Here is a 20,110-nt window from a genome sequence, read left to right as displayed (position 1 = left end):
CCCTTGGTTGTTGCCTGAGCTAAGCTGTAAGTACACATGTACCTGGCCTCCTAACTTGCTGATCCTGACCTGATGTCCTGGCTTATCCTTGGACCTGCCTCCTTAAGGCCTTTGCTGGCTATCACTGGGCTCTTGGCTGACCCTAGTCACCATCACCAGACCTGCCCTGATCACTTCTCTTGTCTGCTGTGGGATGGGGTCTGGTGGGTGAGGTCCCTGTCCTTGTCTGCTCTGCTGCCACCCACAGCTCCTGGCTCACCCTGCCTTGCAGGGCATCCTGCTCCTGCTGCTCCCTGACAGAAACAGACTTTGGAAGATGTGGACAGGCAAGTCTGTTTCCAGGTCTTGTTAAAAACAGCAATGGGAGAAAGCAATGAGATTGGCTGGTGTGGACCAAATCTGGTTTTAGCATTGCCTTTCATCTTCTCTTTGGGATACAGATGGATTCCCAGGCCCTCCTAAAGACAAAGGCAAAGATTTCAAGACCCAACCTACATACACACATCTCATATGTGCCTCACCATTACAGTCATTTCCAACTGCATTTCATAAAATATAATGTGTAAATAAAAAGCAAACAACCTTTCTTATGCTTCTCTGCAGCACAGAGGATACTTCCTTACTAATCAGATGCTTCTTCAAAGCACAGTCCCTTCTTGCTGTCTGTGGTTTACATTTCCAACTTTACCACACATTCCCTGCAATGCTTTTTATTTAACTTGTTGTGACAGGAGGAGGAAAACAGTCACATAACTACAGCTGAGTCATTTTCAGTATTAGCACAGCAGTAATTGTTCTGTAAGAAAGACGTGACAATCAAAGAGGTTGGTAAGAAGGAGTCTGGTCATGACAGCTATGTATCTTGCACTGCATAGGAATTAGAGCAGACTGGCTGCACAACTTACCTGTTGGACTGCAAATGTGCTGAATCTATTATTTAAGTAATGTACCTTTGAACTTTCAGACCTGCAGAGTTTTTTTTAATTACAGCTCTTTGGCCAGAAGAGTAAGAAACAAGTATGGCTTTGCTTGTCTTAAAGCAACTGAAAGGGAAAAGTGTATAAAAACTAGAATACTGCAAGGACGACAGTGTAGTGTGAAGAGTGAAAAGCTGAGAAAGCCCATCAGGAATAAAAATATTTTTTTCAGAAATTTGAAATTGTTTATTGGATGCCAGTAAAAAGTATTAAATGAAGACTGTTTCCCCCTTGTACTTAAAATGTATTGTCAACTTGGCATGTTTAACATTACTAGACACATGCAGAATCGTTACTGGAAAAAACACTCATTCTAATAGTATTTAAATGATGCTACGTTTCACCAGAAAGGACCAAACTTGATTGTGAAGACAGAAAAATGAGATTATAAGGGAAAAAATGTATAATGCTTGCATAAGGATCTGCTTAAGTTTAAAAAATGTTTTATTTTCGCCTTGGGAGAAAAGGAAAGGGATGTAACGAAACCCTGGTTAAGAACGTGGGAACACAGAAGTGTGCCTGATGAAGATCAAAGAATTAAGAAGACAACTCCCCCAAATCCAAGAAGTGGTAGCACGTTAGTTGTCTGAAAGCTGGCTCACCCCAGTCACTAAATTTTGCAGGTGAATACAGAAGTACAGGAAGCATCTTCCTCCCTCCAGGAGGTCTGAGTTTTCTCCCCTAACCACCCTGTGTTGAAGGGGCGGGGTGGGGGGGCGAAGCAGCTTGTAAGAAGCCATTCTCATCATGACTCCTACAGGCACTATCAGGTCTGAGGATTCACTGGTCCTTAAATTACAATGGCCCTTAATTAAAAGAGGGATAGCCCATACTGTAGAATTATGTCTCACTAAGAGAACAAGAGGAGTTCTGAGCTTACTTTTGCTAAGCAGAGAAAATAAAGTACGTATAGCACATGAGTCAGAGGTCACATCCAATTTTGTCCATAAACAGCAAGGGAGAGAAGAGCATGCTTTCTTGAAAAGTCAGGTATGTGACAGGTCATTGATATCGGTAGTTCAGAAGGCTGACTTTAAATCAGAAACCTGCAGCAATGCCAGAGCTGCCTTACTTTTTTTTTCTGATCTTCCTATTAATTCAACAAAAGCTCTGCTGAAACCACACCAAGGACTTGCATGTTCTCAAACCTGCTTTCCGAGATCGCTCCGATCACAAGCTATTCCTGGGTTCTGACATTTTTGCCCTGCTATCTGTGATATTTTCTCAAAAGCAGTTTTCTTTCACTGTTAGTTTTGATCTTTTCTAGCCAGAGAGAGATTCATTTCTCTTTTACATTTCTTAAAAGAGCATAAACTCAGCATAGGTCTACAGAATAGTTATTCTGACAGCTGCATTATTACAGATGTTTTCAAAATCTTGAATTGGCCCATTTTCTAGCTAGCTGCTGAAAAAAAAAACCCTCAAAATAGTCTTGATCCAAATTCTACCCATTGTTTTTATCTTTCCAAGGCAAAACAAAGACCAAGAGTAGTAAATGTAGCACATACAAGACAAAATCTAAAACTAGGTCACCGCAGCATACAGAAGCTATTTCTGTGAGGAATTCACCACATGCAGACAACCTAATAGGTTGTTTTTAAAACTTTTAGAAGTTTGAGCTTTTTTGTACTGCTCTAGGCTCATATTTCATTGGTATTCTGTAATTTGACTGAGCATGTGCATTTCTGATGTCAAAGTGTGTCCCAACAGCTGCAGTGGGACATCGCCCAAAAGAACCACCGACTTAAGGGCTCAGTTAGTGAAAACTGTGAGCAAAGGGAAGTGACACAGACTGAGAAGTGGAAATGAATCAAGAGCCACCAACCAGCAGCACTGTAGTCCCTTTTCCCTGCCCTCCCGCTCCTTTCTCCTTCTCATATGAGGTAATGCTTTGGCAAAATAATGTAACACAGAGACTTGTCAGAGCTTTCCATTTTTATTCACTGGCTTATACTACGGCTTATCTGAAGACACTTAAAACTAGACCCTACTTCTTTGATTCAGTCAGGTCCCATTGATTTCAGAGGGTCTATTTACCCAAAGACACGTGAAGGGCACAGGCTTTACTGATTTGCTGATCTATAAGATTGGACATTTACCTATTCTCTGAGGGATACTGCAAGAATAAACCGATTAACGTATAGATCTTAGAAGATGAAACATCAAAAAAAAACAAACCCCTAAAACTCTGGTATTATTGATCTTGTGAAAGAGCTGAAGAACAGGAGCACTTTACACAATCAGTATCCATTAGCAACTGTAAAAATAAAAGATAATTTCTCAATTATCCCAGCTCTCTAATCCATTAACTTTAATTTTCTCAACTGACCCACACTGGACTCAAGTTTTCGTTTTCTTTCTTGTGTGATGTTTCTTGATATATGTACTTTTCAAATATCTTCAAGCTTTGAATTCCTTCATTGCTTTTAATTATTGCTCAACATGTTTTTATTTCTTTCTTCTTTTCCTCCTTTTTGGATCCATATTTGTCCACTCAATTTGTCTTGGATGTTAGGTTTCAGCTGATCCTTTTTGCTTTTCAGTAAAATTTGCACCTTCAAAACATTGTATTTATTTATGCAATTACTGCAAATCTATTCTGCCATCAATCACTGTCTCTCTCTAAATTGAAGTTTTACCATCTTGTTTGACTCCGTTTCAGTTACTTTACCATGATAAGAGCTTTTTAATTAATAAATAATGAAATAACATATAAAAAAAGACAAGCAACTACCACTCACAAACCAAGACGATGACGGTGAAGAACGAGTAACTAGAACAGTATCAAGGGAAACTTGAATGTCAGGTCACATACTTTTAAGAAGAAAAACGCATACAGCCAATTATCATCTAAATCACTGGCCATACTTGATTCTTTTCTCAACAGCTTTCGAAGGTAGGATACTATGCAGGATCACTAACTACTAATATGTATTCTTATTTCTTCCATTGGCTGCATAATGTGCTGGAAGTAGAAAGATTAAACTTGTTAAAGACTGTCAGGTTTGCAAGGATAACAAATATTTGTCACATAAAAATTATACTGAAGTTCCAAAGTTAATTTTAAATGGAAGGATGAGATTATACAATCCAAAGGAAGGTTCCAAAGCCTGACTGCCTAAATTTAAATCCACTGACCAGCCAGATCCGGCATTTGAGTTGTATGAAGAAATGTATATCTTTATATAATAATACATCATCAGGATGCCTTTTTAAATTTTATTTTGAATTTATGAGGGGAAGTTTCAAGAGTGCTGAAGCAAAATGGTCTTTCTGCAATCAGTAATAAACATGGATTTAAACTCTATTTACTGTATCTCTCATAAGGTCAAGAAGGGTGTTCTAATTGGGTCATGTTAAGATTAAATGCTCAGTAATACATTTCTAGCAGTGGTCAGAATCAGATTCTCTTGAGGAAGACAGAAAGGAGAAAAGAAAAAGAAGAAAAAAGGATAACTACTGTTATCTCACAGTAGGCTCACAATCACAGAGAAACCCACAAGCAGGCTTCTTAATTCCTCCATACAGCATCTGCTTCTTCCTCTAAAAACAGTAGTCTATATTCCTTATAGGTATGAAAACATCATACTACTTACTATAAAAAGGTTCTCATAATTTGCAACTCTGAGAAAAAAGTCTCCACCTTTGCCTAACCTTTTACGGAAATTAGTCCTACAAATTAAGACTGGACATAACTTTTTTTCATGAACCACACTAGACATCTGTTTGTTTCACAAAAATCTTTTTCTTTTTCTCCACAGATGTCTTTATGATGAGCTATACCAACCCTTTCAATGTCTGCCCATCAAGAAGCGTTTAACTCTTAGCAATCCATTCCCCAGCAATCGTTTTGCTTAATTCAATATGTCTCTTGGTATGTCTTTTATACTGGCTGACTGAACTGAAAGATGCATTCTCAACAGGAAATATCAGTACTTACACAACAATACATATTTTTATACCTCGAACTTTTCTCTGTATATTTTGAAGTGCCACTAGACAATGATCTGCTCAAAATTGTAACGAAGAAAAGTTGAGTGTCATTAACATTTCATATCATGCCATTCATCACAAAATTTATGTAGTTCAGAATCTGACAACAGTATATAGACATAATATTGAGCATTTGTGGCCCTATAATACGAACCAAGAATTGCAATTTCCCAGTTTCATGCAAGAAGATACCTAAAACAGAATGTCCAGAGTCATACGGTTTCCTGTATTTTGTCTAACATCAGATTCATACACAAAACCATCCTCTGTTAAAGGACTATGCACTCAGAGCTGAAACAGAAAAGGAACATCAGCTAGTTTTTGAAGCGGAAGAAATTTGTCAGAAAGGGGATCATCAAGACTAGTTCAGAATATGCCAAGGTTCAGACAAATAAATAAAATGTAAAATTAGACAAAAGGAGATAATTTTCAAGACAGAAGTGAGACCCATGGACAGGGTCTAAGAGAAACAAAACAAAACAATTCGGACAACTACTGTAGACCATGACTACTTTAGTATACTTCTGCATTTGAGCCAGATTTAATATCCTGTTCCAAGAAAGCTGAAGACACATTTACTTAAGCTTGTGAGTTGCAAGCTGTGGTACATGGACTATAATTTTGAGTGTCTGTGAAAGACAACTAGAAAAAGCAATTCAATTGCTAATAAGCCCAGATATGCTATAGGTCCACAACTGTGCATGAAAAAAAAAACAAACAAACCTAAACAACAAAAAGCAACAAAATCAGAGAGGTCTGCAAATAAGCAAAGATTAAAACTGATGGTTTAGATGACGTGTAGTTAAGTATATTTATGGAATCAGATGGCCATGGCAGCAATAGGAAATGTGTATTTTAAATGCTAGAATTTCTAGTTAGTATTCATGTTCCGTGCATTTCTTCACATTGGGCAGAGTTTCTTCAAAACCAAATAAATAAAAGCATGTTTAAAAAAATGTTAAATAAAATTTCACATGAATGATAAAATGCATTGTGGTAATTTCAAAAGACTGAGAAAAGGCAGAGAAGTCTCTCTAGTGACCACTAACACAATTTAACATACATTATATCCGTTCATCTATATCTCTTTCTCCATCTGTGTATATGTAAAATCAAAATTAGCTAGATTTTACACAAGACTTCAAAGGAAGTACCTCAAGAATTTATGTTTCCTTTATAGGCAGCTCACAGCATATTAGACCACTAATATGGAAAGGCTTACTTAGGCGTTGCAGGTGATGCAGATCGTCTGGACATGGCAGCAGGAGAATCAGACCTTCTTAGAGGAGATCCCATACCAGATGATGAACCAGGTGTTGCAGGTCGCTTCTCTTTCTTTATCTTTTCAGTCTAGAAGTACAGTTCATTTTAGTTTCCATAATCAGGATCAACAGATCAGAAATATATCTGAGAGTTCTATTAACAAGACGGCATATAAACAGATTTGTGCAACATACATTTAAGATAAAAGTTTTTTAAGCACCAGCTCACAACAGAGGTGCAGTATTTTTTTATTTTACACAGACATAACCCCCCAGGTCTTGCACGGACATAATATACAAGTTGCAGACAACACCACATCAGAGCCTTTCCAAGAGTTCTTGGGAGGAGCAGCAGCACTGGGTGGAGTTCTCAAAGTCACTAATATGCTCCTGCAACACCTCTTAGACATGGTAAGTAGCGCACCCAGGCATCTCGCAGAAATGCTGCTGGATGTAACACTGTGAATCAAATCTAAGAAAGGTACTACACAAATCTTCAGCTTCCAGCTTTGGCTCTTTCACTTGCATTTAACTTAGATGGCATGAATCTCCCTACTGTTAACTGTTACAAGACTCAGGATATTATATGAATTTTACAGCCTCAGAATAAATTTTCGAAAACATGCTTTACGTTGAGAAGACTCAGTGAAGGTGAATGACTTGCCTTCGCTTTTCTGGAAACCACAGTGGATCAATAATGCAACTTTTAAGCAAAAAGCATCAAAAACGTCCACAGAAAGAGTTAAGCAATTGCTATAAAACAAGAGGTATTGTCAATACACTTGGCAGGTTTCCACAATAAGTGAGGCTTGCTATTTACCAGTGAGACTGGACTGACTTATACTCAGTGAAGAGATCCTATTTGTCATCCCCATTGTCAGAAATTATAGGCAACTCCGGAAACACACGTTTCAGTGCCAGGAATCTCAGTTCCGTGAAAATAAAAGATGTTGCTGTTCCAAATACCAGCGCTCAACACTGATTCCCAGGAGGAGATACAGAAACACTGCTAAACAGGAGCATGAAAGCAACAGATGCATGCACAAGGCTTACTTTCTCACTGCTGTTTCTTACAACAGGGGTAGCACTTTATTTTTATGAATGTAAAGGGAAAGATCATGACCAGAAGCCACATAAGTTTATTCAGAAGTAAAATCAAAACCAGTGCAAACCCACCTGAGTAACGTCAGCTGCAGCTGCCCCTTTCATGGCATCGGAAGTGGAGGGTGAAGTTGCCTTCTTTCTGTCAGTGCTTCGGGTGGGGGAAGGCTTGTAGGGAGATTTAAGAGGACTAGCTGGTGCTACACGAGGACAGATATGGAATACTAAAGAGTTATAGTACAATAGCAAGAGCAAAAGGGAGCAAAGGCAGAGGAAGTAAAGGAGAGGAGAAAACAGCATACTTTTAAGTTATAATGTTCAAAGGTAGTTTTCAAGTGTTTGTTGGTTTGTTGTTTTTTTTTTAAAGTGTTTCAAAAGATCATATTCATATAACACATTCAGCATGGTCCTATGTTTACTAAAAAGGCCTCAACTGAAAGTAAGATTTTATAGGATTTATTTTTTTTTAAATTATCTCTAAAATATCACTCTCCTCATATATCATTTTAATCACCTGACTATGACTGTGATTCGCCTCTCCTAAAGGAAGTCCAGCTTCCTTTGCATATGATAAAAAGAGTAACCAAATAATTCTACTTGGGTGACTTCTGAACTAATACTGCAAAACAGTAAAGATGACAGAAGCATAAGGAATATTTTTTTTAAAGCCTAAACATGGCAAAGGCTCCTAAGTACTTTAATTGCTTTTGAAAACAATACTTAATTTAAAAAAAACAAAAACAAAACCAAAAACAAATATAAACTAAATGCTGCATTAGGTATTTCAGTTACTGTTATTTGTGGTAGACATCAGTTTGAGTGCGACACATACAGGGCAAGTCTTTCTGGGTATTTTTTCTTTATTTGCAATATGAACAGGATTTTTTTTAAATGAGATATTTTACTCTTGTTTTTATTCATATTGCCTTCTAAGATGAAACTTTCACGTACATATAGAACAATCAACAGAGCGTATGCTTTATTAAAAGACAGACACTAATTGTAACCATGTGACAGTGTTTCTGTCTTATTCAACTGAAGTCAAGGACATTAACTTTGGAAAAGCAGCAATTATGCTCAAATGTAAAGGAATTCACATTTCCAATTCTTTTTTTATTAGGGTCAGTCCTATAAAATTTCTTATGAAGCTTTTCTGTATGCTTTTAAGTTTAACTGGACATGTGTGTTCTTTGACTGACTTTCCAGTAAGTTGGCAAAAGTTCACTGAATATTAACAAAAATGTTCAGAAACTTAAATGCTGCTTAAGTATTTTTACTTCAACTGTTAAAAAAAAAATAATTATATGTGTCCAATAACAATTGTTTGCCTGAATATCTCGACTCAGAGGGACATTAGTAATGCATTGCTCTAGAGAAAGAGTCTTAAAGTGAGGCTCCTCATTTTGAAGCTTACAGAGTATGCAGGAGCAGAGCAATTTTGACCCAAACATAATGATATGAGGCACAGTTTGAGCTCTTGAAAAGGAAGAGCCCTCTTCCCTGTTCAGAAAGCTACTTCTGCGGGAAGTAGTACATGACAAATGGGAGATATTCCTCAACACTTTTGCTGGTTACTGACAAAACCATCAATGGCCACTCTGAGTATCGATGCTGTTTGCAACCTGTGCTATAGCCTGATTGCCTTGCAAAGAAATGACAGGAGAATGCTCGTTCTGAGAGCTGTTCCCAGAATCAGCACTCCTGTTTCAGCTCAGGGAAAAGCAGTTTGCAGGCCAAATCGTATCCTTGTCAGACATGCCACTGTCCTACTTTAAAGATCCTGCGATGAAGAGAGAGATAAAGCTGGGAGTTCACAAACAAAACAAGCGGGGAAGGACAAAGGAAAATACAACACGGAACACACATCTGTAGGTGGCCCCAGCAATTCACCTCAAAATTTTAAGCAGAATATACTGATCTAATTTTGAGTTGGCTTTTGTTCAGTCTTAGCAGTAGTTGATCCCTGAGCAGTAAGTAAACTGAGAATTTTCTCATGGGCCAAGTACTGTATGACAACACTGCTGTTCCCAACAGATGCTGCTTTTAATGTAGAAACAAGGGAAGTAATTTTAGATCCATTCAATATCAATGTCCCTATGCACAGCAACAAAGAAGTAACGCACAAAGGAAAGTGGGGTTACTTTGCAATTTATTTTTAAATAGCTTTGTATTAGAAGCACAGATGCAGGACCTGAGCCTATTTCAACCATCATGTATGAAAATACTCATCATAAAGATGATCAGTCTTTTACCTTCTAACTAGTTTTATCCTGAAAAAATGTTTCCTTTTGCAGATTTGGGTGTGGGGTTTGAGGTGGGTTTTTTGTGTTTTCGATAAAAGTGAACACAGCTGTTTAACTTTTGTCCGTGTTTCAGCAGACACTATGACCACACATAGCTTTATACATAGAAACTGCATACAGAAACTTATACACAGGCTGCCCAGAGAGGCTGTGGAGTCTCCTTCTCTGGAGATGTTCAAAACCCGCCTGGACACGTTCTTGTGTGATCTGATCTAGGTGGTCCTGCTCTGGCAGGGGGATTGGACTAGATGATCCTTTGAGGTCCTTTCCAATCCCTAACATTCTGTGATTCTGTGAAACTACTCTGGAAGTCAGGCAGTTGCCTAACTATTAAAAGCACTGGAAACATTAGTTTTGTAGATGTTTGCAAAATAAGGGTTTTATTAGACTGCCATTTACACAGTAACTATCATCCCTAATTTTTAGTTTTTTATAGATCAGTAAATTCTGCAACTGACACTTTCCTACCAATGTCTGGTTTTTCCTCTGAGTATCATTTTATATGTGTATACATACAGACAAATATATATAAAATTACATACACAGTCACACAGTTAAAGGCAAAAAGTAATTTAACTGCAAAGAACTGAAACCCTAGTAATAATAATTAAGGCTCAAATGGTGCACTGGGATTTTTTTGTACTACGTACTATTTGGGTATGAAAGAGGATGAAGTTAATACATCAAATAAAGCCTCTGAGAGGTATTATAAACTAGTCTAAAAATCTGTTTCTTAAATTAATATATTCAGTTTTCCATTGGCTTAGGTTTTAGTGATTTTATTTTATTTTAAAAAAACTATGTTCTTTTTAAAAAGAAGACATTCAGAACAAGACAGACAAGATGATATGTTTTTTCAAGTTTTAAATACACTGCTATCATGAACAACTTAGTTCACTGTTGATTTTGTGCTATCACATTAATGTCATTTGGTTCATAGTACTCCATTTCTTTCAGCAACTACTCAAATGCAACCAAAAACATACCTTAATGGACTCAAAGTGAGTAATTCACATTTTTACCTGGATTATTGTACTGCTCAGAAAGCATTAATGTACTCCTGCTTCTGGCTAAAGATGACTGTGTGGGAGTCAGGAGTCGAGAAACAATAAAGTTTTCCATTGGACTAAGATGCATGCGGTGAGCTGAAGGATGGGAGCAAACAAAATAAAATTTTAAATGCAAAGAAATAAACCAATGTTACATTAAAATAACTAAAACAAAATGATGAAATGATTAAATAAAAAAAATCTTGAAGTGTTTGGGATTTAAAATATTTAAAGATAATTTTCATCCCCTCTGAAAAAAAGGTTTCTAGGTTTTCCATCAGTTTAAATTATTTTCCCACCTGTGTAATAAATATAGTAAGGTTATGACCATGTTGCATTTTGTTCTTACAGAGAGGCACATGCCATTCTGCAAAATGGTTGCTTTCATGACTCAGCATGAAAAAGGTTTCCCTTCTTCCCTAGTAGAAAAGGTGAAACATTTGGTATAACAGTGCAGCGACTCTCTAATGTGCCAACCATACGGGGACTGCATTTTAAATTTGCAGTCTCACCACATTATATAAGCCTTATTTATACAATATGCCTGCATTCTTTCCTACTCTTTAAATATAAGCTTCAACCATGTAAGACAGATATTTATAGATGTTCCTATCACATGCATATATATTATAGCCATCTATCATAACAACCTCAAAGCTATTGATGAGTTTTCATTAAGCAATTCAGAAATAAAAGTAAATTTACCTTCTCTTTTCATTCTAGAAAAAAGCCTTCATTGTCCCTTATTCAGTCAATACATTTTTTTCTCATTAGATTTTTAAAAAAAAAAAGGGCCAAAGAAGGAAAAAAAAAAGACACACAAAAGAAACCAAAAAAATCCAAAGAGTTCACAGTGGGATAAACCCTTCAGTCCTCTCTGTAGTATTTAGTAACCACTAATCCTGCAAGATGATCATCTTTTGCTGAGCCTCTCATGGATCAGAGTTTCAAATCAAATTAAAAGGTTCTACAACTCTGGTCACCAGATTGAAGTCTCCCAGGTGGCTCACTGGACATGCTTCTGCCCAGGATACAACCCATGTCTATTGTTGAGCCACATATTTGGTTTGCTTGTTTTTCATTATTTGGCTAGAAGATCACAAGCTGTATAGTTATAGGAAATTGCTGTAGTCAAAGCATGTACGTACAACCCTGTTTCCTGGAGTATCAAAAATTGAAAAAGAATCAGTAAAAAAAACCCACAGCATTTGTTGCTGGACTAGGATCTCCAGCAGGGCAGCAGTCTTCGGACAGGCTGCAGAGCCATTTTGTTGTATTAACTTACAACCCCTCAAATGTTTGAGTTCTTTTGAATAACAGACATAAGTGAGTTACACAGCTCTATGGACAAGAAGAAGTGCTTTAAGCAGAAGGAGAGTTTACGCTGGTAGGAGACCAGCATATTCACTTGCCTCTGTCAGGGGAATGTGTTATTGCCGCTGTGGAAGAGGAGAGGCGCTTACTGATTGGCGATTCCATTTGCTTTGGCAGATTCATTGTAGAAGCTGAAAGTTTGTCACATGCTGCAGAGAGACGCATTGAAGATATTTGTATTCACATCACAGTGTTGATAAACTCCCAGAATTAACCTTGCATTTGTACTCATGGCCCTTGCCACTGATCATAGCACTGAATAAGGCATGAGATAAGCTCCTTCCGACTGCTGGAGGACCAGCATTTTGAGACATGCTTTGGGATGTGACTTTTCTGCTTGCGAATTTAACATTCCGGTTTTACGACAGCCTATCTTTTACACTGCCACAGGCAGATAACTATATATCGGGTCTGAATGAGTAAAGCCATTCTGATACAAGACATTCAATACCAGCACAAGCAGAAAGTTACCTAAAGAAAACGAACTGCACACACAACAGCTCTGAACGCCTCATCTCCATTCCCCCTCCCTTCTGCTTTCAGTCTGGAAGAGCTGGGGTAGACCTCAGGTATTATTCTAATACAAAAATGAAATAACCAACATTTGTGTGTTCGCACGATGAGAACTCACTGTTCTAATGACTGATCTGGCATCAGCCATTTACCTTTATCTTTTTGTGCTTCAGAATATTTTATTTTAAAAAAAGAAGCAGCTTTTTGATACTACCCCAAGTGCTTTCATTTTTCTTCTGAAATACTGTTTAACAAAGTCTGTTTGAGCACGATACCTACTTCCTACCTTGCCATTTATTCAAAACCAAAAATATTTTCAGCTAGAGACATATACATGGCCCTAACTCTGCAGCCCCTAAGTTACTGCACTCCCCATTACATCCATCGAAACGTTGCTTCACTGGGGTCTGCAAGATTTGCCTCCATCTGCTACAGTAAAAATACAATTCTCTATATGTTTTCTTAAAAAAGCAGGTATAATTCTGGTATGCTGCAAAACATCAGTTGCACATCCAAATCTCTTTGTACATGAGCAACAATTAGTACAAAAATTTGAATCTGTTTACACAGAAATAATAGTTCTGTGAGATCATGGGCAGAGCAATATTTACTGTGCATTCTGCAGAGTATTATCCTAGCCTATCTCCTTTAGAGGGAGAGAAGGAACCTACTTCTTAAAAGCATAGGCTGTGTTACCTTTTCAAAATGCCAAGTACGTTTGCAATCAAAATTAGAAAACCTATACGCAATCCATTCTTAATTTTGGAGGACTCACCTATTTCACAGTCCTTTTATGGAAATAATAATGTCTTAAAAAAAAAGGCAAACAACTGAACAATACAAAAGAAAACAAAAAACGATTGCCTAAACAAAGTCAAAGTCAACTACTTGAGTTTGTTACAACTATTAGCTTGGCCAAAATCCACTTCAGGAGGCTGAAAACATAGCATGTGTGTTTATATCAAATTTGCTTGTTCTTAAAATATGGCAGAAAAAGGCCCTTGAGATGGAAAAAGAGGACTGTTTTGATGTAACATGGTGTCCATAACACATTTTCTCTTACTGTGCAACTGAAATTTTTTTCAACAGCACCTGCACCTGTGCATGTCCATTAGAACTGTCAAACATATGCCTAATTATATTTACACACACACAAACACAGAGCACCAGCGGAATCAACGTAGATGAGAATCTGAGCGGTAGAAGTCTACAGTTAGTGAGAGAACCATGAAATGCCTCTACTGTGCTGGAATGCTAGGCATGCACTGCTCCACCATGGCAAAATTAAAAGGAAATTAAAAAGACATTTGGTCCACATCGCTAAGGGTAATGCTGTAGAATACTAGACTGAAATAATAAGAAAACAGTGGTTAGGAAGGACAGGATCAGTGGATGGATTACAGTGATTAGAACAGTTATAAACGAGACACGATGGCACTGTGATTCTCTGAAATACCATTGAAGGAATCAGCAGGAGCAGTAGAGGTCACAGGGTCTGGAGGAAGGGTGTTGGCAGCTAAACCTAGAACAGGGGGTGGGGTATTTTCTGATTCACCTACACAGCAGAGAAATCAGAGCAAAAAGAGGTGAAAGAAATTACTGAATAAATTGGGGGAGCTGGAATTAAGCATAAACTGCATCACAAAAAAAAACGGTTTCTTTCTCAAAGTATAAAAGAATTCTTTTATTATCATATATATTTAATTGCCTGGCTATTTTGATGGCATACCATGAAAACTATGATGTGAAACAGTTTGCCTTTTTAGAGATAAGCATATTTACACACTCTTTAAAAGAGAGTAACCGTCATATTTCATCATCACCCAAACATAGCTATTTTTCTCCATAACATCAGTTTATTCAAACCTGACAAATTTAAATAAATTATATGATTTAAAACAGAAAACATGCATCTTTTTGAAATATAAAAGCAGTACATGACTGATTAAAATAAATAAGAATTTGTTCTGAAGCCAAATCAAAAAGAGCAGCAACAAAAAGTATGCAGAGAAAAAAACCAAACTATTCTAAACTGTACATGCTGCATAGTCATCTAGACATTGTCATCAAGTTTTCAGAAGTACCAAACAAAATCAGATCATCTTTTGCAAGGCTTAAACGGCACTCAGTCCTTTGGCGAATATTAAATTTGCTAACTGTGTGCGTGGGAAGACAATGCGGGGGAAGAGAATAAGGGAGAGAGAGTATAGGTTTTAATTTTAGCATTTAGCATCCTCCAAACAGATTCTGGTTACTCTATTAAAACGATCTGCATTCCTAAAGTTAGGAGTGACCTTTCTCCCCAGAAAGTATTAGAGACAGGAAGCCTTCGCAAGCAAATTACAAAGCATTTATTCACACCCCAAGGCAGTAGCCCCTACAGTACCACCCTGACTATAAAATGCATCATCCTCACTATCTCCACAACCTCACGCGTTTTGCACTTGGAGATCTGCAATGCAGGCAGCCTGTTTCACTTACCATCTCTCCCTCCTGAGCCTGCAGCCAGTGCTCCTCCCCACGACCATCGCTTCTGCTTCTGTTCCAGCTGCTGGCTGCGTTCAAGGGACCGACGCATCATGGCTTCTAAACGTTCCTGGTTATATTAGTATAAAACCAGAAACCAAATTTCTATCAGTCCTTCGAGGGCTTTTTCCCCCACCTCCCTTCCTCCTTCTGAAACCATGCTAAAAATACTCAGTTCTCCTGTTGCTCCACACAAGATGATTACAGGAGCTTGTCTGCAATAAAAGAGAAAGGACTGAATAAAGAAGGTATCAGCATGCTACCTACCTCCAGATATGTGTATCCTTTGTCTGCGAGCCACTGAGGTCACTACTGGGGCCTAAGTAAATAACACAGGTTGCATCACTGCCTAGCATCTGCTCCTGCTGGTGAGGCTGCTGCTGTGCTCCGGACTTAATTTGTATAAGAATAATGCTCGACAAGCATTAACTCCTTCTTGTCTATGCAGACCTCAGGATTCTTTTTTCCCATCCCTTTCCCAGCACAGCTAAATTGCTGCAATGCCAGTGGCTCCTCCTAGCCACGCAGATAAATGATCACTTCAAACCCAAAGTAGGTTACTTTGCAGGATGCCCAATTTATTTATTTATTTTTACAAAAACTCCTTCCTTTCTTTCACTATGTTATTTACAGTCTAGGCATTTAAGAGCTTCTGATTTTTTTTTCCCCTGTGTGTTTTTTTTAGTAGATGGTACTGTTCTGAGACTGATTTTTTTTTTTCCCCCTCCACGCCCACATTCTTCTCCATGACTTGACGAGTTAGGTTTTTCAGATGGGCAAGAACAAAGAGATTTTCTTTCCCTCCCTGAATCCCGCTCTACCTTTAACTTACAGCTAGTTATGGTCACCTTATTCTCTCTCCACCACCTCCCAACACTCAAAGACCTCCACTCAGTTTGGTTCCCACCTCCCCCCTCTGCTAGTTTCTCAGTGGTTTATTGTTGTGGCAAGGATCTCTGCCCCTTTTCTTTTCCTCCTTTCAAGCAGATAAAACCTGGCTCTTCCCCACCCACTGTTCCATCGCCTACCATCCTCTTTCCTTCCTCCTCCCATTACCTCACTCACATTTGGCAACCTCTTCACCCTCACATTTCAGCAGCCCAGTCTCTACTCTGAAAGATGAGTCTACTCTTGCTGCATCCAACTCCTGCTCCAATGGTTTTTAGCTCTTGATCCTATTAGTATTTGTGGTCCTATTACTTATTACCTTTGCTATGTCCTTCTGGTCTAAAATTCCTACTCTATCCACTTCAAACTCTTGATCCTGCAGGTTTCTGTGATTACATCATATCCCCTTTGATTTCTATCAATCCCCTGCTCTGTCTCTAATATTTTTCGGTAGCTCAGATCAACTGCGTGGAAAACCTCTCCTGTGTCTTTTGGCCAGATTACTTTCTCTCACTGATTCATGACTTTGGTTTAGGCTTCCTATTCCCCTTCCCTGAGATATTTTACCACAAAATTTCAGTCTTTTTTCAAGCATGGCTTGTTCAGTCTCTGCACTGATGTTGAGCCTCTTGTTTCTGATGGAGCTCCTTCAGCAGATCAGACCCTAACATCAGGCACCTCCGGTAACCAACATGCTTGGAACTTTTATGCACGTATCTGTAAGCCTTGTGTTACCTTCCTGGTGCTCTGTCTATGGTCACTGGCATTCTACACCACCACATGCCTTCTCATCATCATCTGGTTGTCTGCAACATACTTTAGTCTCTTCGATGTCTTTGAAGAATATCTTCTACTACCATGACTTCCAGTAATTTATTTCTGACCTCATTTTTTCCACCTTATCTAATCCTGCTACCAGTTATCTATCAATTTCACAGCAAGCTGCTACCTTTTGTCTTTAAGCTCTCTTCTCTTAATTTCATTACAAATCACTTGTACCATAAAGAATTCCATTATATTACCCTCTATCCAAAGACTGAAAAAAGGCAATTCTCGCATACCCTTTCTATAATTCTCAGCTCTACTCACCCTGTTACCTTTCGGCCACAACCCACCCTGCTGATAACAATTTCTGCTGACATTTCCTTCAGTCATGTGTTTTGAGCTCTCACTTCAGTTTTGTCTCCATTCTATGTCTTTAGCTCACGGTCTATCAAGTAACAATATCATGCAAAGACCACTGAAAGCAGGCAGCTGTTTCCCAGCCCCACCTCCTCCTTTCCATCCCCCTGCCCCCCCCACCCGCTTCTGTCTAGGCAGTGCCATCACTGTCCAGGCAGACACGCGGAATGCTCTCTCTGGCTCTTTCGTCCTCCTCTTTCTCTCCACAGAGCAAACATATGAAGCACCACAAAGCTCAAGTACAGCCTCTTCTGCAATAGCACAGAAAAACACCACAGTTTTTAATACTCTATCACTTCTTATCCGTACTTTGGGCATGAAAAGAAAGCAATCTTCCAGTCTCTGGTATCCAAGTCACTCCTCTCTGATTTAGTTTGCTATAGTCTTTCTTCTCTTGCTACTTCATGATGCAATTTTTATATTTAAAACCTGTGTGTGCTGGCTTTGCATTTCAAGTTCATGCTTCTTCCTTTTAGCTTCCCACTTACCAACATTAATTCTGTTTGAGTCCCTTTTCTCTACTTACTCCTTCCAAATCTCACCTCCTATTTCATCACTCGTTCTTCTCCACAGTCTGCTTCTCTTCATTACTTTCTTCTACTATGCATCTTACCCCAATATACCTTTCTACCCACGCTCTTTACAAAGGAAAATTCACTCTCCCATTTCTTTCTCATTAAAGCATATGCTTATACAAAATCTTTCTTTCTTTCCATATCTAATGGATATTGCTATACATTAATCAAAAAATATAAGATGAAAGCAGTAAAGTTTCAATTATCTCAGTAATTTATGTCTGGGTTTTTTTTTTTCAATGCTGCTTGGAGCAAGGACCAGCAATATTCTGTAGTTTGCAAACCACAGAATACACTTGCACCACCTACTATGAAAACACTGTTTTAAGAATAAAATGCATGATGATGAAATAGATTAAATAAATTAAATTACTTTTCATACATATTTGAAAGCCCATGCTACCTACAATCTGAGGTTGAAATCTTCAATCACATGATGCGGAGAGGATCATGGATTTTCATTTGCAAAGAGCCTTTCATTAAAGCACTATAGAACATAATTATTAAACCTCATGAAACCCCCGCAGATATAGCTTAGATAAAGAACAATATGAAGGTCATTCTTCACAAAGAAAGGATAGTTATTTAGAAAATATTTTAAGTTAGCACAAAACAAAAAAGCCAAAGAAAACAATAAGACACATGGAAGCATTGCATTAAAAACTCATGCATTAATAATTTGGTCTGTGGCAAAAACTAAACAACAAGACAAAGCATTTCTTCATCAGCAAACAATGTGCAAACCCCTTCCTCTCTATGTTATATATTAAGTATCTTAAAAGCAAATCTAACTATTCATGTAATCCTCATTTGGGAACTCTTAACAGCTATAGATAGAGAAAATAATCTCTGCACTAAAGATATAGTGAGCTTCTGCAAAAAACTGTCATGTGCAAGCTTTGCATGTAGGTTAAACTAAGAACAAGTAAAATCATAAAAAGAGAGCCATCTACTGCTAGTATCTAAAATATACATGTTACTTTCCAAAACCATAGTTATTCATCCAGGTTTTCCTCAGGCTGAGCAACAGAACAAATATTTGCACTGTCTGAATTAAAAAAACCCAAACCATAAACAAAACCAAACCAACCCAAAAACTGGTAGTCAGAATACAAGCAATTTGACTGAAGTGCTCTTTTTCTCTATGGAAAACATGACATAGGTGTGAAACAAGGAAAAAATGCATTTTACAAGTATTATGACTCAAAATAATTTGTGCAAACAATCCTAAAACAATCTACTTTATATCTACAATATAAACATCTAAAAAGAGCCCAAAAAACCTCTTCCTCTTCGCTTTATATATTCATCAGCCCTGTGTGTAAGTAGCTCACTGTTTCTTGCTATCATCAAGTGGCTTCATCTTTTGAGTGGCTCTTCCACATAGCAACAAAAGAGCTCTGTTATTTTCTATTTAAAGAATGCATTAAAAATCAATATAGTATTTTTAAATTTAACTAACCTTCTGAATACAATTAATTTCTATGCTCAACCAATTACAATTACGGGTGTGTACAAAGGGAAAATTTATTAAGGGTGTGTGCATCAACGAACAACAAAGGCCAAATGAAGGCTCTGCGTTAAGGTACACGGGGAGCTGCAACAGCAGGTAATGGCAGGGGGGGAGGAGAAGACAGACAGTGTTCTAATGAGAACTAAAGTCTTCTCATGCCCACTGCACAGCAGATTGAGACACTGTTTGCATAGCAATCAGTATATGAATTGCCAAAATATGTTTGGAAAGGAGCTATTATTTCCACATATTACAATTCCAAAAGTAATTAACTTTCAATTATAATATATTAAGTAATTAGTGTTGTAACATCTTGAGTTTTTTTTCACTCTCTTGTGTACAAGTGCATACTTTTTACAAATGTAACAAATAGCGCATGTCTACCAAAACAATCTCTCCAATGCTGCAGGATATTCTTTTCCATTTAGCAGTTGTTACATCAATCTTTCAAGTCTGAGTGCTGGATTAGATTTGATGCTGTCTACCAGTAGTGGTTCATTTAAACGTTAGTATATTGGTATGATCAGTACTAATTTTATTAATTTCCTTTTTAAAAAATCTGATGGTTTTATTAAAAATGGATCTTTGACTAGATGGATGTTATTGCTCTTATTTGCACTAGTATCTTTGACATGACCTGTACAAGTGATGCTCTGGTCTTATGGAATAAAAGAACAGAAGAACACAGCTTCTACAGAGACTTCCCAATACCCTGTGTACAGCTAGACGTTTATTTGCAAGGTATTTCCAAGTCATATAGAAGTTCAAGATAGGGAAAGGGAAACATTTATTTTAACTGAACGAATATTAGCCTTGCCTTTTTCCAGTCCCGAGGCCACTGGCTACTTACTGTT

General features: G+C 37.8%; 1 protein-coding gene across 1 annotated transcript in view; it reads right to left on the bottom strand.

Moving 5' to 3' along the window:
• MAP7D2 (MAP7 domain containing 2) overlaps window positions 1–20,110 on the bottom strand; it is a 35,539-nt gene that overhangs the window by 8,688 nt on the left and 6,741 nt on the right. The window contains exons 4-9 of the mRNA XM_086615508.1: window positions 15,054–15,168; window positions 14,029–14,127; window positions 12,098–12,208; window positions 10,659–10,781; window positions 7,409–7,557; window positions 6,193–6,320 (exon numbers count right to left, since the gene is read on the bottom strand). Of these exons, the coding sequence (XP_086471634.1) occupies window positions 6,193–6,320; window positions 7,409–7,557; window positions 10,659–10,781; window positions 12,098–12,208; window positions 14,029–14,127; window positions 15,054–15,168 (725 nt within the window). The remainder of the gene's footprint in view (window positions 1–6,192; window positions 6,321–7,408; window positions 7,558–10,658; window positions 10,782–12,097; window positions 12,209–14,028; window positions 14,128–15,053; window positions 15,169–20,110) is intronic.

Source organism: Tauraco erythrolophus, chromosome 1 (genome assembly GCF_009769465.1).
Source record: "Tauraco erythrolophus isolate bTauEry1 chromosome 1, bTauEry1.pri, whole genome shotgun sequence".
Taxonomy (NCBI): domain Eukaryota; kingdom Metazoa; phylum Chordata; class Aves; order Musophagiformes; family Musophagidae; genus Tauraco; species Tauraco erythrolophus.
The sequence above is the reverse complement of the archived record's forward strand: the minus strand, read 5'-3'. Positions and strand labels throughout refer to the sequence as shown.